Raw genomic sequence first — 23,843 nt, 5'->3', positions numbered from 1 at the left:
ATCCCACCTCCGGGGGGCAGCCTCCTGGTCTTCTCTGGTGGCCCCTAACCGGTGGTCGGAAATTGAGAGGGCTGTTCTTTTTCCGGTTCACCCCTGCTCTTTGTTGTGGTCGACTAATCTGCACTCGGATAGAGTCCTGCGTACCATGTGCCTTTCACCTATGCTTTGCTCTTTGGATGTGTGGTTCAAGTGTTATAGTAAGTACTCTCTCTCCTCGCCATGTCCGCTGCTTACTAGTGTACCCTTTAATCCACCCATCTCTGATGGCCTGCAGATAGGACGGTGTGGACGTGGTTGCAGGCTCCTCCGTTTCAGCTACATAACCTTGTTCATCCGGTCTCCCATACTCTATATCCCTTTGAAACTTTGCGAGAGAAATATGGTATTTCTAAACATACTTTTTATTTTTACCTCCAGGTCGGCCACTTGTTTCAGTCCCTGATGGGTTCTTTGACTCTGGAGCGGCCCACGGCCTTTGAGCAGTTAACGGCGCAGGGGCCCCACCAGAGGCATCTGATCTCTAGCATTTATAATATTTTACATGACACGCATCCCCTGGTGGAGGATGCTCATCTCTATATGCGCAAATGATCTGCTATACTACAAAAGCCAATTTCTCTGCAGATGTGGGATAAGATATGGACCACGGCTTTCAAATCTTCTCGGTGTGTGGTGCAGAGAGAGACTACCTTAAAAATTTTGTTATTCTGGTATAGGACCCCGGCCAAATTACATAAGATTGACCCGTCTTGCCCTGCTGCTTGCTGGCACTGTAGTACTGGGACGGGCACTCTATTTCATATTTTCTGGCAATGCCCTCTTATTCAACCTTTCTGGGCAATGGTGGAGTCGAAGCTACAGTCAGTACAAGTTTGTCTCTCCTGTTGGACCCCCTACACTATAGCCTGGGCCTTCCCTTCCCCGGGGTCTCCAAGCCTACCAGGCGGTTGCTATCTTTCCTTTTGGTGGCTGCTAGAAGAGCAATCCCGTTGTGTTGGCGGCAGACGGGGCCACCAGATGCTGTTCTTTTTCAACGCCTGGTGTTGGAGATACGGAGAATGGAATTCCTAACTGCTACGGCTCATGACGAAGTCACGCGCTTCAACGCTGTATGGGCTGATTGGGATTTGCAGGACTCTACCCCGAGTTGAGTGTATGGTGCAAGTGGCTGTTTGCTGTTTGCTATGAGGTACTTTCTATTATCCTGTACTTTGGTGACTATGGTTTATATCATATAATCTTTCTCCCTTGTGGAATACTCTTTTGCAATTGCGTGTTCCAACTGGGACTGTTTGACCTTGTTTTGCAATGTTATTGTTTATTGTCTTTTCTTTTTAGGGGTCCCCTACCCCTTGTTTGTTACTTATCTATGCTTATATTTTCAATAAAAATTACAATTAAAAAAAAAAAAACATCATGTAAAGTGGTGCAAAATTACTAAAAAAGCCTATAAAGAGGATCCCTCTAAATGGTGACCACCAGAGGGCTCCCTGAGTACGCCTACAATTGATGCCTTGGTTAACTTGCTATTTAAAATGTCTGATTGTGGGGGAATTGAATGTCTAGCAGCCTGGGAAGAAGTATCAAAGAAAGAGGTGAAGCCCCCCCCCCTTATAAAATGTGCCCAGAGAAAGCTGCTTTAACAAATAGATGAAGAAGAGTAATGGAAACTGTTTTATCAGGGAAAACATAGTTCGCCGTAGTTGGCAGGACACTTTGAGGTTATTTTTTATATAGAATTATAGATAATGAGAAATTACATTTTGCTCATGGGTCCCTGTGTGAAAGGGAGCTCTGGTGCAAAATTTTGAAAATTGGCTACTTTCCAAGAAAGGGTTCAAATGTAAATATCTTTGTTCCCGTTATAGTTATGGAACTTATTTTTGGACAGAAAGGGTTACCGCAATTAGTGTGACCATTGGACCCTGTTGGCACTGAGCCAAAATTTTTAAAACAGATTAACTTTTTATCTGATTATAGTTTTTGAGTGATATTTTAGGGGTGTCCTCTATTGAAGGAGGGGAACCTCTGGTCAGGTTTTTGTAAAATTGACACGAGACCAAAGAGTTTTTTTTGTAAGATTGGCATGGAGCCAAAAAGTTTTTAGTTTTATCCGATTGTAGCATACAAGTGGTATTTGATGTGCCATCTCTACTGATGGCCATACCATCCGATGCTACCCACTTTTACAGTGAAGTGATGTTTTTTTTTAACGTCCTAGTAGAAGAGGAGACAAAGCCATCTTTGTTTCCTGTTTTTCAGTCCGGGTAACTGACCTGGTATAGAAATGCCCTTAAAATTAGGTGATGGAGGTCAGTATACAGCAAGGATAGGGAAAGATTATGTCCCTTAGGCTCCATGTACACGGGACGTTATTAAAAGTCCCTTTGAATGCTGGAATTTTTAGGACGTTTGAAACGTCCGTTCAGTCGCGTTTGTACCCGCGTTTAGTGGGCGTTTAGCAGCGTTTAGCAGCGTTTGCGTTTAGAAGCGTTCCTAGAGGTCATAAAAATTATTCCCCTTTAAAATGGAAAAACGCGAACGCTAAACACGGGTCATCGCGTTCAGCCGCGTTCAGACGCGTTCGGACGCGTTCGGACGCGTTTGTGCGTTTAAAACGCCGGGAAACACACGTTCGAACGCAAATAATTGCGTTCTAAAAACAGTCCCTGAACGCAACTGCCTGCAAATGACTGTAAACGACCTGGTGTACATGGACAGATAAGATAAAATGTAGATGGGTTCAGGGGCTTCTGAAAAAAACGCCCAACTGCTCCTAAACGGCCATTTCCAGCGTCCCGTGTACATGGAGCCTTAGAAGCCCCAAGAAATTAGGACAATTATAGAAGATCTCCCAAACATTGCTAAGTGTCTTAAAGAGATGGTATAAAAGGTTGATGTTAATGGATAAAACTCAGCAAGCTACATATACAGATATGTGGATTTTGATTGATGGTACAGTACATGAAAAATATGTGGATGTATGGAACACATTTGGAAAAAATAAATAAATAAGTGCGCATGAATAAGGGATATTGAAGGTAGAGGCAGATGGCCAAAATACGTATGAAACAAAGATTGATAGGTTGAATGAAATTCTAAAGGAATGGGTAACAAGCATGTTTGATAAAGGACAGGAGATGCAAATGTTATTGGATGTTGTTCAGAAGGAAGGTGAGGATGTATTGAACAATCGGAATAGATTCAAAGATGCTATACAGAAGCATAGTGATTGGGCGACTGAAAGTGAAGATGACATGAAACGACCTAAAGTGATAAATATTTTTTGTAAGTGGATTGTTGTCTGAGATTAGAAAAGAAATGGAGCTCTGCATAGTGGGCTGGAGAATTAAACCTGTCCCTGAGTTGGTTGACATAGCACAGATAGCTTGTGAAGTGTTACAAAAAAGAAAGTTAAAAATAGAGAGAAAGGGAAAAACTAAAATAATGAATATGCAAGTCCCGGAGGTTAAGGAAAAGGTTCCTGAACCCAGGGGAGTGCCAGTTTGTATAGTACAGGTGCCGCCAAGAGGAGTTCCCATGGCGGAACCTCCTTATCCCCTGTCAGGAGTAGTGTACATTTCCAATTATGGGGTCCTACCAGTGGCGGCCCGCCCATAGGGGGCACAGGGGCACCGCCCCCCCCAAACACAAGCAAAAAAAAAAGATTAAAAAAAAGAAAATTTTTCGCCCACTAGGGGCGCCGGACTTAGTGCTGGGTAGGGGGGATAGGGTTTTTGACCCCACCCTTGCCTGGCAGAGGCGCCGATTGGCGCTCTTCTGGGGGTCATCGGGGGGCGCAGAGCAATGCGCCCCGACACACCCCACTTTAACGATGTCCGGGCTGTAAATGGTCCAGAGTCCAGCCTGGACCAATCGCAGGAGGACATCGGACCTGGTGACGTGACGCCTGGGGGTGGTGCACCGCCCCGGCGTCACGATCACCTTCCGTTCCCACCCGCGGCCCGGTGCAGAGAGAGAGGAGCAGCGATCGATACAAGAGTAGCGTGACCGTGGAGGAGCTGATAGTCGGACGGATCGGACATCGGAGTGAGTGAGGTGTAGCCGACCGCGACCTACCGTAGGACTGTAGGAGACGTCCTGAATCCTGGCTCACCCCACCACAGACCGGCACTGACTGAGACGAGACCAGTCTCCTGGAGTCCCACCAGGTCAGACGAGTCCTCGAGTCGACTTCAGGCAGGCTGCAGGCGCAGCCGCGCAGCCAGGGAGGGAAAGTAGACACAGTCCCAGGCTCCCAGCAGTGTGTGACAGACCGTCAGGGACCAGCAGCAGCCCAGCTAACGGTAAGTGAAGAACTTTGAAGTGGCGATATTAGACAATATGGCAGCGCACTGTGTGGTTTTTGTGAAGCTGCATGCCTGTACATTGACCTGTTCCATCATGCCTGTACATTGACCTGTGCTATCATGCCTGTACATTGACCTGTGCTATCATGCCTGTACATTGACCTGTGCCATCATGCCTGTACATTGACCTGTGCCATCATGCCTGTACATTGACATGTGCCATGCCTGTACATGACCTGTGCCATGCCTGTACATTGACCTGTGCCATGCCTGTACATTGACCTGTGCCATGCCTGTACATTTACCTGTGCCATGCCTGTACATTGACCTGTGCAATGCCTATACCATCACCTGTGCCATGCCCATACCATCATCTGTGCCATGCCTGTACCATGACCTCAAAGTCACGCAATTTTTTTACTGCGTTTTTTGCCGCAAAGCAATACCTATTAAATTTTTCTTTTTTCGCCCCCCCCACAAAATTTTTGAGCACCAGCCGCCACTGGGTCCCACAAGCGTTAAAGGAGAAGCTAGATGAATGGCAGCCCCCTAGAGGATCCATATTAGTACAATATGTCGATGATCTTTTGCTAGCCTCCCCCGAAGAGCAGGCCTGTATTGAGGATTCCATTTCACTGATGAATTTTCTAGCCAAAATTGGCCAAAAGGTAGACGCCTCTAAAGTACAGTGGGTGCAATTAAAGGTACAATACCTGGGACATTGCATCTCGCAGGGTGTCAAGCATCTAACTGATAAACGGAAAAAAGTAATTGCTAAACAACAAATGCCAAAAACTCGAAAACAATTGAGAGCATTTCTAGGATTGGTGGGATACTGTAGGCAGTTTTTACCCCAGTTTTCTAACAGTGCCCAGTCTTGGTTTGCCAGATTATAGCAAAGATCTCTTTGTATTTTGCACAGAAATAAATGGACATGCAAATGGGGTATTAACACAACACTTCTGTGCCAAACATCGCCCAGTGGGGTACTACAGTTACCCATTGGACAGCGTTGCTCCCTGGATGTCTAAAATCAGTAGCGGTGGCTGCCCTACTGGTTGAGAAAACTGTAGACATTGTATTGGGCAACACTTTGTATTTGATGTGCCCCCATGATTTGGAGGCTATGTTGAATAGTGCCTATACTAAACACTCCTCAGTACAGAGGATAACACATAATCATTTGATTTTGTTATCAGCTTCCAACCTCAAAATCCAGCGCTGCCAGACTCTGAATCCGGCTACTTTTCTACCGGAAGCTGACAGTGAGGAAGTTGATGATTCTGAATACCTGATACATGATTGTGCTGCCTCTATTGATGAAGTAACAAAACCCAGATCTGATCTTCAGGATTAACCCATTGCTGGTCTGCCTGCATGTGCAGACTTGTTTGTGGATGGATCATCCCTAAGGAGACCAGATGGTCTGACCTTTGCCGCTTGTGCAGTGGTAAATGGCGATAACCGACTACTACATACAGAGATTCTAACAGGTTCCAGATCAGCATAGGCAGCAGCATTAACAGCTCTCTGTGTTGCTTTGGAATTGGGAGAAGGTGACTCTGTTAATATCTACAGTGACTCTGCCTATGCTGTAGGTATATTGCACAGTTTTGCACAATTATGGCAGGAAAGGGGTTATCTGACAGCAACAGGAACACCCATTCAGCACAAAGAGTTAATTGTCAGATTGTTGTCTGCAGTTCAATTGCCCCTTAAAGTAGCAGTAATCAAATGCAAGGCACACACTAAGTCTGATGATTATGTGTCTGTGGGGAATGCTTTGGCTGATAAATATGCCAAAGAAGCTATTCACTCTTATCAGCCACCTGCAGTCTCTACATTTTTTGTCACAGAGCTTCAGGTAGACCTTAGTGTTCTTTTGGCCCTACAGGAAAGTTCACCCCACCGATCCACTTGGTCTGCAAAAGGAGCTGTTTGTGGACAGGATGGTCTGTGGAGGTTGAATGACAAACTGATTGCTCCACCAACTCTTTTTCCTTCATTGTTTGCCTTGAGCCATGGGCCTTGCCATGTCTCAACAGGAGGGATGTGTCGGGTCGTGAACAAACAGTGGTGGGCCCCAGGTTTTTATACATATGCTGCTAAATAGGTTAATCAATGTGCTGTATGTCAAATGCATAACAAAGGTAAACCAGTGCCTACTCCTATGAAACACAATCCGCATACTGAGGAGCCGTTTCAAATTGTGCAGATTGACTTCTCAGATATGCCCCCTTGTGGATGATTCAAGTATCTTTTAGTTTGCATGGATCAATTTTTGGGCTGGGTGGAAAGTTACCCAACCGCAAAGAATGATGCCAGAATAGTAGTTAAGTGTCTTACTAGAGAATTGATTCCCAGGTTTGGTATGGGAGCTGTGATCTCTTCAGACAGAGGTACACACTTTGATAACAAACTAATAGCAGAGGTAATAGATATTTTGGGACTGAAACAAAAGTTACACACACCTTATAGACCACAGGCTAGTGGGATGGTGGAACGCAGTAATCAAACCCTAAAAAGGTATCTGGCCAAGATGACTACTAATGGAAAAAGTACATGGGTAGAAACATTGCCCATAGCCCTAGCAACCATCAGGACTACCCCTAAGGAGAAACATGGACTATCACCTTTTGATATATTGTTTGGGCGCCCCCCAAAAAAGACTTCCTACAGTTTCTGTAACATCAGAAACAGTGACTTTAATAAATGGTCAAGACGCTATGATAGACTATGTACGCAATTTGGCAAATGTGTATTCTGATACTTTTTCCAAAGCAGGACAACCAGTGGACCCAAGTGAAAAGACTCATGGACTATATTCTGGAGAGTGGGTGTATATCAAGAATCACACCCCCAGGACTACTCTGTCCCCTAAGTGGAAAGGACCGTTCCAGATTATTCTTGTGTCTCCCACAGCTGTAAAGCTAAAAGACTACAAGTATTGGGTGCATGGTTCCCATTGTAAGAAAGCAGTAGCTTTGAACAAACATACAAGCCAGTGTACTGTTGGCAAGGACTTTTCTGTACCTTTGCCTCCTAGGTCATCTCCACCATTGACTTGGGCTCGAGCCAGAAGACTACGAATATGGAAGAATGTATCTTATAATGCCTAGAGCCGATCTGCATCTCTGAGGAATTATCCTGAGTGGAGAAGCTTTGGTGTGGATCACAGTCATGATGTATGAATGGATTCACATGATAAAAAAAGGTGAGACGCATGATACCTTTTTCCTCAATGCTACTGTAATGACTAAAAAGTTACACATTACCACAGAGCCTGGAGTTGATCAAAGGCTGAAGAGAGACTTACATGCTAAACTGGGAGAACCCTTCTATAATTCCTTTGTGGCTATGCAGTTGCAAGCTGCCAAGAAGTTGGAAATCACTAAATGTTGGAATGTTGGATATGCACACACTCACCTATCTCGCATAAGACTTAATAATGCCCTTACTAGGTATATCCAGTACCCTAGCTGAGATAGAAGACAGTGCTCATTTTGGTGATATCAGTGCTAATATGGTTGACAAGGCCATCTCACTACTACTATTTACCAATGCCCCAATGAGAATACCAGCAGTATGTATTAACTTTACCCGCATTTATCTGCCAGAACTGCTTGAAAAAGGTTACAAGAATACTGATCGAGTGATTGGAGACTCGCAGTGCATGGATGTCAGGTATTGGTTTGATGGTAAAGATGTTATGTGGAGTAAAGATCGATATCAGGAATTGCATGATTTCACACACCGCCAACATTCACACCAGAACAATTAGAAGTTATTAATGTGCCTGCTACATGGTATATGAGTGACAATGAGTTTAAAGAGACATAATTGCATAAAATCCCTGCCCATTTCTTCAAAAGAGCCCTCACTGAACAGGATATTCCAGTACAGGCTATCCCCGGACAAGTGGAAGATGATACTAGCAGAAATTAGGAAACTAAAGATGACACTGAAGAAGAGACTCATTTTAAAATACCACCCCCTATTCCCACTCAAAATATAGGCCCAGAAAGAGATGATGATGATACTGATATTGAGTCCCATGATAGAGAGATAAGACCAATATTTTCTATACCTTGGGTGAATAGATGTTGTATTAAAAAAGCCTTCATTTTTATTATAGATTTAGCTGACTTAATGGTTTAGCATAACTGCTCTGTATGACAGAAATTTCATATTGATGGCCACTGAATTAAAAATGATTACAAAGGAGGTTTTACAACACCAGCTGGTGTTGGATTACCTTACTGCTAGTCAGGGAGGAATATGTACCGTAGTGGGAACCTCATACTGCAATTATATAGGAAATGATACAAAAGCCGAAGATGCCATCATTTCACATGTAGAAAGGGCGCAGCAATTAAAACTGGATTTTCGTGGGGGCGTGGCCTGGAGCGGCATGGAGTAGGACGCTAGTGACTAGAGCTCCGCCGGCTGATCATCCTTTAACCCCATTTATCCTGCATCCCGGGCCTTACTTTTGGCTTCACGGCACCCTCCTTGTGCCCTAGTACCTCAGGCACCATGTCGCCGCCGAAGAAACCCACGGACACCGTGGCTAAACTCGACAAATTTCGCCGACAGGAGAAGGATGGCTCTTCCCAAGATGGCGCCGAGGCGGGAGCGGGAGGTAGCGTGGCGACTGCGGACACGGTCCGTGTTCTGGATGCGATCTCGCTCTGCCAGACCTCCCTCACGGCCAAAATCGAGGAGATCAAAGTTGACATCTCCCTGATCCGCCAGGACCAACAGAAGCTGCGTGACCGGGTCGGCGAGGCTGAACAAAGGATCAGCGGAGTGGAGGATTCCCTGCTCCCCCTGCAGCATGTCTCTGATCGTCTTCAGCTCCAGGTGAGCCAGCTTTTGCTCAAACAAGACGACATGGAGAATAGACTGAGGCGGTATAATGTCAGGCTGATTGGTCTCCCGGAAGGGGCAGAGGGCAGAGACCCGGCGGATTTCCTGGAGCGACTCCTGACCGATACTTATGGGCGCGAGGCCTTCTCCCCCACATTTACCGTGGAACGAGCCCACCGTTTATCGGGGAAACCCCCTCCTCAGGGGGCGCCTCCCCGCACCTTTATTGCTAAGATGTTGAACTATCGAGATAGAGACACCATCCTGCGCTTAAACAGGGAAAAGGGCAATATCCCTTATGGAAATGGACGGATTGAAATATTCCCCGACTTTTCGGCCAAAGTGCAGAAAAAGCGCAAGACCTTTCTTGAAGCCAAACGTAGACTACGTGTCAAGAACATAAAATATGCCATGTTGTTCCCGGCTCGTCTGCGAGTGGAGGGGGGAGACAGAGTTCATTTTTTTGATGATCCGGAGGCTGCCATATCGTGGCTGGAACACTTGGACACTCGGAACTGAGCTCCCCCCCTGCCTCTTCTCTGCTACCCGCTGGTGACCGGCTTATTGGCACTTTCTCTCACCTGGCAGCTCCCTCTCCGGGTTGAGTATCCTATACCCTTGTCTGGAAGGTGACTATGACTGCTCCTGTGCTGCCTTGACCTCCCTCACTTTTATCCTGCCCGGTCCACGAACCATCCACTGGTCTGGAGGGGGACCACGCTATTCTCCTATGTGCCTTGATATCCTCCCATGTATGCCTTTATATCTCTGTGTCTCTCTCTCCCCTCCTTTTTCGCCTCGGTGATCATACTCTCTTTCTACCTTCTCCTTTATCTCCTCCTATGACTCCATGTGTGTTGTTGAATACTACTGCCCATGGGCTTTCTTGGCCGGTGGGCCCTAGTCCTCTTTTCTTCTTCTTCTCTCTTACCAAACCCCTCTTTTCTTCCCCTTTTCTCTACTTTCTTCTCCCCTCTTCTTCTTTTTTCTTCCTCTTTCCTTACTTTTGGTACTCCTTACCCAGTTTTCTAGCTTTCCTACGATTGTGCCTTTACTACCCAGCGAAGTTTCGCCCGAGGGCTCTGTGTTAGGCAGAGCTGCGCACCAACCACTCCTCCATTGTCTGTGTGGACGGTGGGGGTATATGCTCAGGCTGTTGTTTTCCTGGGCCAAATGCTGGACCTGTTTTTCCCCTCATTTTTGTGCGGGGGTTTTTTCTTATGCTCCTTATTTTCTTAAGTTTTACAGGTCCGGATTCTGTTGTGGTTGGATATGGGATTGAAATGCCCGCACATGTTTGGGTTGGTGCAGGGCGGGGTGGGGGGAACTGTTTTCTTTATTGTTCACAATTGATCAGTATCCGTGGGAATGTATATTGTTTACCCTGTTAAGTTTTCTACGGCTATTTGCAATTTTTATGGAACAACTGTCTCTGTGCCTGACCGAGGCTACTCCCTTAACATGCATTGTAACTCTTATTATTGTGGGTCAAACGGGACTCCCGGGGCTCCTGCGCAGCTTGCTGCTACCGACAATTAATAGCCCAACTTAAATTTCTAACATGGAACGTCCGGGGCCTGGGCGACAGGATTAAACGCTCGGCAGTGTTTACCTCTCTTAAAAGCCAGCGTGCAGATGTGGTGGTGCTGGTGGAGACCCACCTTGAGGGCAGACTTCAGATGGCACTCCGTCGCCCGTGGATTGGCTGGACGTTCCATTCCATGTTCACTTCCCATTCGCGGGGTGTGGCTATACTCGTGGCCAAGACTGTACATTTTGAGCTCCGGGGATCCCTAGTAGACCCTCAGGGTAGATTTGTGTTTCTTTCTGTGCTGCTGTATGGGGAACCTTTCCTACTTATGGCGTATTATGTGCCCCCCCCATTTTCCTCTACTATCCTTATGGAGGGCCTGGATTTTATGATGTCAAACCCCCACATACCAGTACTCTGGTTGGGGGATTTTAATAATACCCTGAATCCTAGTTTGGACAGACTTCATACGGTGCCCCCGTCCTCTCCCTTACCCACCTCGACTAGATTTGCTAGACTGTTGACGGAATTTAACCTCTTTGACACCTGGAGAGCTACATACCCTGATAAGCTGGCCTACTCCTGTTACTCCTCTGCTCGTCAGTCCATGTCTCGCATAGATTTTATCCTGGTCTCCCCTTCCCTCCTCCCACGCCTGTTGGACGCTGGTTTCTCGGCTCGGGGTTTGTCGGATCACTGTCCCTACTGGGTGAGGATTAGTTTTGGCCGTGACCGTCCCCCCCCGGCGTGGAGGCTTAACCCACATTGGCTCGGGCTTCTTCCTGAGGAGGCGGATGTGTCATCGGTTTGGAGACAGTTTTTTGCGGAGAATGACCATTCTGCTTCCCCGTCAGTGGTTTGGGAAACGTTTAAGCTACATGTCAGATCCCATTTAACACATGCAATCAACAAGATCAAGACTGAATCTTTGGAGAGCTATAATGGCGCTCTGCGCCACTTGGCTGCGGCGGAGCAGGCCTTCCAGGCGGCTCCAACGCCGGAGGGAGCCGCGCAGCTTAAACTGGTGACTAGGGTGGTAGCACAGATGGAATACGAAAGGGCTCGTAGGAAGTTATTTTTCCAAAAGCAGAAACTGTTTGAGCACGGGGAGCGAGCGGGTAAGCTCTTGGCTTATCTGGTGCATTGCGAAGATAGACCCCCGGTGGTGATTAAGTTGCGCTCACCACAGGGTTCTTTGACCGCTGATCCTAAGCAGGTAGCTGATTTGTTCAGGGAATTTTTTCGGGATCTTTACACTTCCGTGGCCCCAGCGGATGACTCTCGAATGAATGCTTTTCTGGCCTCTATAGAACTCCCCCAATTGTTGGCCGAGCAGGTAGAGTCTTTGGAGGCCCCGCTTACGGTGGAGGAGATCGTGGAGGCCATATCGCAATTCTCGAGAGCCAAATCACCGGGCCTAGACGGCCTCCAAATAGAATTCTATTCAGCATACGCTGAAGACTTGGCCCCACGCTTGTTGGCGTTGTTTACAGATATCTTTGAGACCTCTACTCTGCCACCATCCATGAGAGAGGCTCTGGTGGTTCTTATACCTAAGCCCGGTAAGGATCCGCATCGTCCAGAGTCCTACAGACCTATATCCCTTCTCCAGGTTGACGTGAAAATTTTGGCGAAACTCTTATCCATTCGGGTCAACAAGGTCCTCCTCTCTCTGATCCACACTGACCAGTCGGGCTTTATGCCCGGCAGGAACACTTCTTTTAATTTGAGAAGGCTATTTATGAATTTACAGGCCACGCACGATAATGTGGGAGCCAGAGTGGTGGTGTCCTTGGACACCGCCAAAGCTTTCGACTCTGTTGAATGGAGGTTTCTTTGGAGATGCCTGGAGGGGTTTGGCTTTGGCCCGCATTTTGTCCGCTGGGTGCAGGTTCTGTACCAGGCACCGGTGGCCAGGGTGTTGGCAAACGGCTGGACGTCTGCTGCTTTCCCTCTTAGTAGGGGGACACGACAGGGTTGTCCGTTGTCCCCACTGTTATACGCTCTAGTGGCGGAGCCCCTGGCCATTGCTATTAGGACCCACCCGGATATAGGCGGCCTCCGCGTAGGGCCTCTGGAGGAGAAGATTAGCATGTACGCGGACGACACGCTGCTGTTTCTTGCGGACCCAGAGGCCTCTCTCCATACAGCGCTGTCCCTGATTGGCAGCTATGGCCAATTCTCGGGCTTAAAAATTAACTGGGATAAGTCCCAAATCCTGCCCATCGACGATATCTCGTCGGTCCCCCACAACCTTGAGTTCCCCTTGTGTAGGGTGGACCGTATTAAATACTTGGGAGTTCAAGTCACGAAGAGAGCGTCTGATTATGTCCCGGACAACTTACTACCTCTCCTTTCCATGGTCAAAATGCGGACTCAGATTTGGGCTAGACTGTCATTGGGGGTCATGGGACGCATCAATCTGATAAAGATGGTGTTACTCCCAAAACTGCTCTATGTCCTGTGGCATTCCCCGATATATCTCCCACTCCGGTATTTTCTTCAATTGGAATCTCTTCTTAAACCGTTTGTCTGGGGATCCTCCAGGCACAAATTGTCCTGGTGGAAACTGAAGAATGCTACCAATCTAGGGGGGATGGCTCTCCCTGATTTTAATTTATACTATATTGCAGCGCAGTTGTCTCATTTTTTCCATTTTAATTCTTCTGATAGGGATAGATTCCTAGCGCTCCTTGCACCGTCTCAGGCCCATGCACTCACAGATCCACTGTCTCTCATAGTCTCGGGTATACGGGGGGCAGATAACAGGGACAGCAGGACTTCAATGTTGTATCACTATCGGAGGCTGTGGGATGTGGTCTCGAGCAAGCTGGCCCTCCCGGACCTTCACGAATACACCCCCTTGTGGTGCAATGCCTCCCTTCCTGAGTTCCAGACTATACCCGATGTGCATGTGTGGGTACGACACGGAATCTTATTCTTGTCTCATCTCCTCACAAATGGTAATATTAGGAACTTTGAGTCCCTCTCCAACAGGTTCCATCTTCCCCCCCATATGCATTATAGATATCTTCAACTGAGACACGCTTTCCAGACACAATTCCCTCAACCTCTTCCTGCCCTTCCTCCAGTTCCTGTGCGTGCTGGAAGTGGTTAGCTGCTCGGACCCTAGTCACCTCATTTCGATCTTATATACTATGTTGCACGAGCCGGCGTCCACGGTCCTTGCTTATGTCCCTAAGGCTAGATGGGAGGAGGATGTGGGAGCCCTGGAGGAGGACGAGTGGAGCGACGCCCTGGATACTTGTAAACTGGCCTCCCCTAAATTGTCCGACCGCCTTACGCAAATATATATCCTTCATCCTGCGTATCTTACCCCCATCCTGACAGCCAAATACAGACGTGACACCTCAGACACCTGCCCTATATGTAAACGGGAGCGGGGAACTTTTTATCACTTGTTGTGGAGCTGCCCAGAGGTTCAGGGCTACTGGGCACAGATAGTTAAATTCCTGCATGACACCATGGGCTCTCCTCTCTCACTGGTCCCCAAGCCGTGTCTATTGGGTATATTTCCTGACACCAGCATGAATAAGTGTACCACTATCTTTCTGCATGAGGTCCTGTTCTCTGCCCGAAAGCTGATTGCGAGAAGTTGGATGCGAGATAGACCTCCTGCTTTTCATGACTGGCTAAGGGAAGTTAATGTCACTATTCCGTATAAGAAACTTCTGTATACTCATCGTGGATGTCCCACGAAATTTACTAAGATATGGGACAGGTGGACCCAGGCCCCGGAGACGTGTATTGGACCCGGTGTCCCGTCCCCCTCCCCTACATAGTTCCCTGGTCCGCAGGCCATTCACAGTGTTCCTCGGTCCTCACGCCTCACGCTGTCGTGTAGTTGTTCCATGCCATTGATACTTGTTTGGGTTACTTTCCTGGGTATGTACTCGCAAATATGTCCTTGGATACTCATACCCTGTTGTTCTGGTCATTGCTTGGCTGATTATTTGTGGATTACTGCATTACCCTGTTACTGTTATTTGCACTTTTTTTGTTCAATAAAGAACTGTTTGGTTAAAAAAAAAAAAAACTGGATTTTCGTAAAGAACATACCGAAACTGCCTGAATTGGGGGTAGCTGGGAAAGCTGGCTTTCTTGGCTAAATCCTGCCAACTGGTTTACCGGTATTGGAGGGTTGTTCGCAGGTATATTGCATGGTATCCTGTATATTGTTGGAATTATAGTATTGATCATACTGGTAGTTAGATGTGTACCAATGCTATGCAAATGTTGTATGAAAATGGCTACTGCTCGTACTAATACTGGTTCTTTTGAGCTCTCAAGGTCTCGCATAAAGACGGCCCATGAGATGGTTACCCGCATACCTGGAGTTCAACGTAACGACACAGAAGAAGTTTGAAATTCAAGTTAGATGAATACCAAAGAATTCTAACCACAGGAGGGAATGTCAAGATTTGAAAATATATGAAGAGCATATCGTTATATAGTCAAAGAGTCCCCTTTAATATACTAAAAAAATATATTCTTCTTAATGCTTAGAATTCTAGTTGGTATGTTTTAAATACTGTGTCTCACGTTGTCCCAGAGGATATGAAATGTTCTGCCAAAAATGATAAAGTTCCCGGAAAGAGATGTTTATGAAATAAGCCCTTATTACCGTAAAATGTTATTTTCCCTAACATATTCAATCTTTTTTAATTGTCAGACTAACCTGTCACTACGCCCTTGCTAGGTCAAAATGACCCGATGTGTAAATGGGATTTTCCACAAGGAATGTATTGTCATCCGCCTAGATCTATATTGTGAAATCTTGTGTAATATTGTGAAACTTTGTGTAATCTGTAACTTGGGCTTGTGCCCGTTTATGTACTATAAAAGCTCTGTAACCAATATAATCTGGGTCACATATCTGTTGGAAGATGTGGACCCGCTGTATGGCGTATATTCTGAGTAAACATATGGAGACGAATGCAAACCTGATTGGCGTAGATTATTTCAAGGCTCAAACTTAACATTTGAACTTAACATGAACTTAACATAGGCACCCTAAATCAGGGAGTGTGTTACTGGCCAGATTACCAGGCGAAAAGAAAGGTAAAGAAATCTAAAAAAGAAAACGAGTGCAGCCACCACATCTAATGATTTGAAAGTTGCAAGTTTTTGGGTTTGGGCTTATTACCACTACCAGGTTACATAGTTACATAGTAAGTGAGGTTGAATAAAGACAGTAGTCCATCCAGTTCAACCTGTGTGGGTGTGTGTGGCTGTAATCATCTCACATAGCCCTTAATGTCCTGATCCTTGAGATGTAAGTCTAAGAGTCTTTTGAAAGCCACCATACTTCCCGCAGAAACCACCTCTTGTGGTAGAGAATTCCACAATCTTGTAGCCCTAACAGTAAAGAACCCCCCTTGTTGCCTGAGGTTAAAACGCTTCTCCTCTAATCGCATAGTATGCCCTCTTGTCCTCATGCAATCCCTTTGAATGAACAGCTTTTTTTCTAAGCGGAGATCCCCATTGAGAAATGTATAAATTGCTATCATGTCCCCCCTCAGGCGTCTCTTCTCCAGGGAGAATAAATCGAGCAATTGCAGCCGCTCTTCATAGTTAAGGTCCTCCAATCCCCTAATCAGTTTAGGTGCCCTTCTCTGGACTCTCTCCAGCTCCAACACATCCCTCCTGAGGACTGGCGACCAGAACTGGACAGAATACTCCAGATGCGGTTGGACCAGAGTTTTATAAAGTGGAAGGATTATAGTCTTATCTTTGCAATACATCCCTTTCTTTATGCATGCTAATATTCTGCTGGCTTTGGCAGCTGCCGCTTGACATTGCATGCTGTTGCCTAATCTATCATCAACCAAGACTCCCAGATCCTTCTCCATTATTGATTCCCCCAAGGGTTCCCCTCCTAGCGTGTATTGTGTTTTTATGTCTTTAGTCCCCAAGTGCAAAACCTTACACTTCTCCACATTAAACCTCATTTGCCATGTCGTTGCCCACTCTGTTATTTTGTCCAGGTCATTCTGTAGGATATCTGCTTCATGCTGTGCAGTTATTGCCCTGGCCAATTTTGTGTCATCTGCAAAAACTGATAACGAACTACTGATCCCGTCCTCAATGCTATTTATGAATAAATTGAACAAGGTTGGTCCCAGGACTGAGCCCTGGGGCACCCCGCTTACTACCTCAGACCAGTCTGAGTATGCGCTGTTAATTACCACCCTTTGGACACGCCCTTGTAGCTAGTTCCGTATCCAAGAGAAAACCCTGCTGTCGATACCTGCAGACCTTATTGTTATAAATTAAGCGCTTGTGGGGAACTGTATCAAACGCCTTAGCGAAATCCAAGTACACCACATCTACTGGTCTGCCCCTATCTAGCTCACAGCTCACCTCCTCGTAGAATGTTAAGAGATTGGTTTGACAAGAACGCCGGTTTGTAAACCCGTGCTGATTATTGCTGATGATGTTGTTGTCCTTAGCATACTCTACGATATAGTCCCTTATCATCCCCTCCAGAAGTTTACATACTATTGATGTCAAACTGACAGGCCTATAATTTCCCGGGATATGCCTCTGGCCATTTTTGAATATCGGAATCACGTTAGCCTTCCTCCAATCCCCTGGTACATCTCCTGTCCTAATACTGTCAGCAAAGATCAGGAACAGTGGTCTAGATATAACCTTACTGAGTTCCTTGTGTACTCTCGGATGTATGCCATCCGGGCCTGGTGATTTGTTTGTGTTAAGTTTATCCAGCCTTTCCCTGATTTCACCCTCAGTTAGCCATAGTGGCAAGTCCTGTGTATTACTACTAACCATACAGTCATGGTCAGTGTACCCCTCCATTTCCTGTGTAAAGAGAAAAAAGCATTCAGCACGGTTGCTTTTTCAGTGTCCTCTGTAACCATCCTCCCATCATTGTTAATTATGTGTGCAATATGCTCTGTCCTAGTTTTTTTGCTGTTGATATATTTAAAGAATTTCTTTGGTTTTTTTTTACTATCCTCCGCTATTTGTCTCTCAAAGTTGATTTTTGTTACAGGAGTCACTTTGGGCATGGGGGTTGTGAACCCCAAATTCCTTTAGAGAGGTCGGGGGGCACCATGCCCAGCCTTATGGGGCTCTCTTATGTTCTAGTCACCCTGCATCTGTTATGGATGCAGGGTGATCAGGAGGGTGGTGAACACTGAGAATATGGTTTGGACTACTACAAATGGGACAGTCATATTCAGGAATAATGTCTCCCTTGTAAAATGATGATTTTATTCCCTGTACAGCATGAGGTCTCTGGCCAGGAAGACCAACTCCTAATATGGTTATTCCAGGAAGTTCAATGAGGAGACGGACTGTCTGAGGTGGCTTTCCATTCACCTATTGTCAGGTGTGCTAATGACCTCACCTGTTGTCTGCTAAGGGATGTATTGACACTCAGAGTAATGTGTATTGAGGGCTCGTTATGAAACCATTGTTCTGTGTCTGGCTATTGTGTACATTGATTGTCCCCTGGGGGCTTCTGTCTCCTTGCACATGGCAGTCCTTCTGGTCAAGCTATCTGACCAATCACTGCTGACTCATTTTCAAGCCCTCATTTGCATGGCTGGAGAGGACCTTATGGGGAACTGCAGGTACTGTGCAATTGACCAATGGGAAAGCGATTGTTGGGGGAAGGATGTTCCAAATTCTGTATAAAAGTGTGCTGTGTTCTTCCAATAAATGTTCTTCCTGTTTGAACTTACATACAGCCTTGCCTGGTGTTTGTTCTAATGGATTCCGGACGGCACATAGCTGTAGTTCGGATCCCGGATCCTTGGTTGACCAAACCATCAGACGTTGCGATCTGCAAGCTGACTCACTAGAAACAGAGGAGTGTCGGGAGAGCGGAAGCGAGCGAGCAAGGGTCTCGTCACAATTTTAGCCATCTTGATTTCTTGTTTACTTTTCTTATTTGCCTCCTTGTATTGCTCGAAAGCCGATACTGTGCCCTCTGATTTATATTTCTTGAAGGCCAATTTTTTTCCCCTAATAACTTTTTTAACGCTGCGGTTTAACCAGCCAGGTTTGGCTTTGTCTCTTCTAAATTGATTTCCCATAGGAATGCACTGCAAGATGCATTTGCTTAATATGTTCCTAAAGCATTCCCATTTTTCCTCTGTGGTCAGTGATCCCAAGGTTTGGTCCCAGTTTACCCTTTCCATCAATGAGTACAATTTTGGAAAGTTTGCCCTTCTGAAGTTTAGGGTTCTTATGTTCCCCACTTGCCTTGTTATATTGTTATTTATACTAAATGTGATCATCCTGTGATCGCAAGAGCCCAGGTAGTCCTGGACTCCTACCTCCGAGATTAGGTCTGGGTCATTAGTGATCAATAGATCCAGGACTGCGTTTTCTCTGGTAGGGGAATCCACCAACTGTGACATGTAATTATCCAGTAAGGTTTCCGTGAATAGACGGGCCTTCTGTGAGTGTGCAGTCCCCTCATCCCAGTCAATTTCGGGATAATTGAAGTCCCCCAATATGATGACTGATCCCAATTTTGCCACTATACCCATTAGTGCTAAAAATTCCAGCTCTACCTCCTCCCCTTGGTTAGGTGGCCTATAGCAAACCCCCATAATTACTTTTCCCTTTTCTCCTTCCACATGGAGTTCTACCCACACAGATTCTAACTCCATGCTCATCCCATCCGTAATGTCACTCCTCTCTATCACCTTTATATTGTTCTTGACATAGAGACATACCCCTCCCCCTCTTTTTCCTACCCTGTCCTTCCGGTACACCGAATACCCTTGGATATTGGCCAGCCAGTCATGTGAGGGGGCGACCAAGTCTCTGTTATTCCCACAAGGTCTATGTCATCCTCATGTACTAACATTTCCAATTCATCCATTTTATTAGCTAGGCTCCTGGCATTAGCATATACCCCTCTTAGTTTTACGGAAGTTAAATGTGATTGGCGGTTATGTTTATTCCTGTTTGGTCTGAGGTTTTCCCGCACAGCCCTGCCAATTGACGTTGTGGACCTACTGTCGCTGCTGACTCTACAACTGCCTTCAGTCCTTTGCTCCCTATTGACTGACTCTACTTCTGAGCCCTCCCCTCTGTCTCCTAGTTTAAAAGCCCCTCCAACTTGGTGGCCATCTTTCTCCCCAAAAGAGCTGTAGCGTCCCCATTAATGTGCAGCCCATCCTTACTAAAGAGCCGGTAGCCGACTGAGAAGTCAGCCCAGTTCTCCAGGAACTCAAACCCCTCCTTCCTACACCAATTCCTCAGCCACTTGTTAAGTTCCATAATCTCCTTCTGCCTCTCTTGTGTGGCTCGAGGTACAGGCACTATTTCAGAGAAAACCACCTTGGAGGTCCTATTCCTCAATCTATTACCTAAGTCCCTGAAATCGTTCTTTAGGATCCTCCACCTCCCTTTTACTTTGTCATTAGTGCCCACATGCACCATGACCGCTGGGTCATCCCCAGCCCCGCACAATAATCTGTCTGCCAGATCTGCGATGTGCCAAACTCGGGCGCCTGGTAAACAACATACTGTTCGGCTACCGAGATCTTTTTTACAGATTGCCCTCTCTGTCCTCTTGATAATTGAGTCCCCAACTACCACAACCTGTCTAGCCTTTCCTGAGTTACGGCCCCCCTTCTTCCTGGAGCCGCCCCTCCCCTGGTAGCTGGGGGAGGGCGCCTGCTCCAGCACTGCCACCCCTGAGCTGATATCCCCCTCAACCTGCAACTCGGCAAATTTGTTAGGGTGTACCAACTCAGGACTGGCCTCCCTGACACTCATCCCTCTACCCTTCCTAATGATCACCCAGCTGCGTACCTCTGCTGCTTGTGTCTCCTCTATTCCTCCCTCCTCTATGCTGGCCCCTTCCAGCGCCTGATGGGTAATGTCCAAGCTCCTTTCCAGGTTGTTGATGCTACGCAGTGTTGCCACTGTGTTCTCTAGGTCCAGGATCTGGTCTACCAGAGCAACATCTTGCACAGCAGTACTCGCCCTCGATTGGTTCATCCAGGAACGCATACATGGCGCAAGAAGTGCACTGAGTGTGCATCCGCAATCCTGTCAGACATTATTACCCACTACTCTATGGGGACAGGCATTAGACAATCAACATTCTGAAGTCCATTGTACACTTAACCTCCCTGGCGGTATGATTATGTCAGGAATTACATACCAAAAGCGGTACAATTGTTTTCATGGAAATTTGGCGTTATGTATTATAGGCCTACAATTCTTAGTAATTACTGACTTAAACCTGACCAAAACAAGACTAGTAGACATCCCAGATGTGATAAATTTGAAACACAAACGCATGAATTATAATCGAATCAATAATATAATTTTATTATATAATATATAATATATATAATAAAATTATATTATTGATTAGATTATAATTCATGCATTATATATTATATATAGATATATGTGTGTATATATATATATATATATATATATATATATATATACACACACATATATATATATATATATATAATGTATAATTGCATTATAATTGAATCAATAATATAATTTTATATATATATATATGTGTGTGTGTGTGCATATATATATACATATATACACACACACATATATATATATGCATATATATATATGCATATATATATACCGGTATATATATATATATATATATATATACATATATATATATATATATATATATATATATATAAAATGTGTTATGTGTTTGTGTTTTGTGCAACATTTTTTTTTTTTTCTTTGAATTTCCCTCCCTACTTCCGCTCCCATGCAGCATTGCTGCTGCAGGGAACGGAGCTAGGAAGTGATCACACCGACTGAGGACGGAGGAGCGGCGGGCGGGATGCATATATATATATATATATATATATATATATATATATATATATATATATATATATATAAAATGTGTTATGTGTTTGTGTTTTGTGCAACATTTTTTTTTTCTTTGAATTTCCCTCCCTACTTCCGCTCCCATGCAGCATTGCTGCTGCAGGGAACGGAACTAGGAAGTGATCACACCGACTGAGGACGGAGGAGCGGCGGGACTCTCGGCTGGCGGTCACAGCAATGAGAGATCATCGCTGGATCGCCAGGAGAAGGTAAGAGAACACCGCTGCGCTCTCTGCAATACTACCCCGAGCGTGACTCGGGGTTACCGCTCCTGATAGAAAAAATCAACCCCAAGTCACGCTCGGGATCACCACCAGGGAGGTTAAAAAACAACTTAAAATGATCCTGTCTATTATCCCCCCATGTTGTTCAGTGAGTTGTCCCTCTGACCTTCGTGCTATTCCAGGACTCATTAGTGATGTGGAAGTAAGAAAAAGGAACTACTAAACACCACTGGTGACCCAAGAGATTGAAGGGCCTGGAAGCGGGGCAGGCTGTCACAAGGTAAGTATTCACTTGCTACTTTTCCAGATATAGTTATTTTACATTTTAATGCTTAAAGGGGTTGTTAACCCCTGAAATGAAAAATGAACAAAGCAAATCTTCCGATAGTGTGTACTTACCTTGGTCTATAGTACTTAGTGTAAATTCTGTCAAATTTTCCCTTCCTCTGCTATCTGCATGACTCACTTGTGATAGTTTATCCCAAACTGGGACAATCCTACTCCCTACCCCTCCCTCTCCAGCTCACAGCAGGTGATTGATAGCCTCACTTTTGCATGTTCCCCTATGAGACTGTGTAGAGGGGGTGTGTCCATTCCCTTCACTCAGGTTTTAGAATAAACTCTGCTTTGGGCTCTGTGCTGTGCAGTGTGTGATATCAAATCCCCGACCCCTGCCTCCTTGAAGCTCGGAAATACTCTTTGATCGGTGTACCTTGAATGGTTCTGGAGATGACAGGCTGCAGGTAAACTGGTACAACTAATGTAGGAATATTTTGTTTCATCTCTGTGTATCATCTGATGCCAGTCACTTCACTGTATATAGGGTTTAAGACAGAGTGACTTTAAACTGTTTTTTTATTTGTAAGTATGTAATGGGCTTTAAAGCTGACCTCCAGCTTTTCATACACTTTATTACCAAGCTGGCCCAAAATAACTATGTCCCTCACTAACATGTGAGGTTGCTGGATCTGCAGTATTAACTGTATGTAGCTGAGGCTACATACTGTACAGCATACCGCACTGTGTTCCAGGTTCGAGTCGAGACTTCCAGTCTCATACCCAGAACACAGAAGAGTCTACCACAACGGTGCTCAGCCATATACAGGAAGCATTGTATTCTATCAATAAATACAAAGCTTTCTCTAAATGACCTAGTCAGAGGTTGTGACATCATCAGCTTGCCTTTCTAACTCCTCCAATCAAAAGAAGCTTTGTATTTATTGCTAGAATACAACGCTTTCTATGAATGGCTGAGCGTAACTGTGATAGACTCCACTGTGTTCCAGGTATGAGTCTGGAAGTCTCAGCATAAACCCGAAACACAGTGCGGTATGCTGTATGTAGCCGCAGCTACATACAGTTTGTACTGCACATCCAGTGGCCTCGCATGTTAGTGAGGGACATAGTTAGTTTGGGCCAGCTTGGTAATAAAGTGTTTGCAAAGCTGGAGGTCAGCTTTAAAAAATGTCCCATTTCTAAAATGTCTCATTTATTTATTCCCCCCCTCTGGGACCAAGTGCATTTATTACTTGGTCTCATTCAAATTCATCCCTTAATTGCGAAGCAGCATGGTCAGACTGTTCTCTCCCAATGTCCAACCATGCTGTAAGAAAAGAGACAAATTTGTGGGTGACCGCTATGGTCTCAGGCAGCAGGGTCCACTTGTGAGACCAGTGATGCCATTCACAAAGATCATACAGCCTCTGATGTTGTGTGTATCTGCAGGCTGCTTCTAAAGATATACAACTGATGGATCACACAGCCCTACAGCACTGAGTGATTTTTTTTCCTTTTTGAATGAATGATTGGTGCTGCTGTGCTGTGTCAAACATGGCCCCAGTCTGACATTGCTGATCATTAATTCATAAAAGTGAAAGATCACACAGTGCTGCCATGCTTTGTGATCCATCAGCTTTGGCTGTGTATGTTTACAAGCACCTGGCAGATAGATCACACAGCACCACAATGCTGTATAATATTTCACTTTTATGGATGAACAATCAACATCACTTG

General features: G+C 45.5%; 1 protein-coding gene across 1 annotated transcript in view; it reads right to left on the bottom strand.

The window, feature by feature from the left end:
- The window catches only part of LOC309558511 (uncharacterized protein), a gene marked incomplete at its 5' end in the record, with an annotated part of 140,070 nt that overhangs the window by 35,296 nt on the left and 80,931 nt on the right, over positions 1-23,843 (bottom strand). The window contains one exon of the mRNA XM_082261591.1: positions 14,791-15,062. Within this exon, the coding sequence (XP_082117717.1) occupies positions 14,791-15,062 (272 nt within the window). The remainder of the gene's footprint in view (positions 1-14,790; positions 15,063-23,843) is intronic.

The sequence above is a fragment of the Pelophylax lessonae genome (genome assembly GCF_965119305.1).
Source record: "Pelophylax lessonae genome assembly, chromosome: 6".
In the NCBI taxonomy this organism is placed as follows: domain Eukaryota; kingdom Metazoa; phylum Chordata; class Amphibia; order Anura; family Ranidae; genus Pelophylax; species Pelophylax lessonae.
Note: the sequence above shows the minus strand (reverse complement) of the source record. Positions and strands in the feature narration are given on the sequence as shown.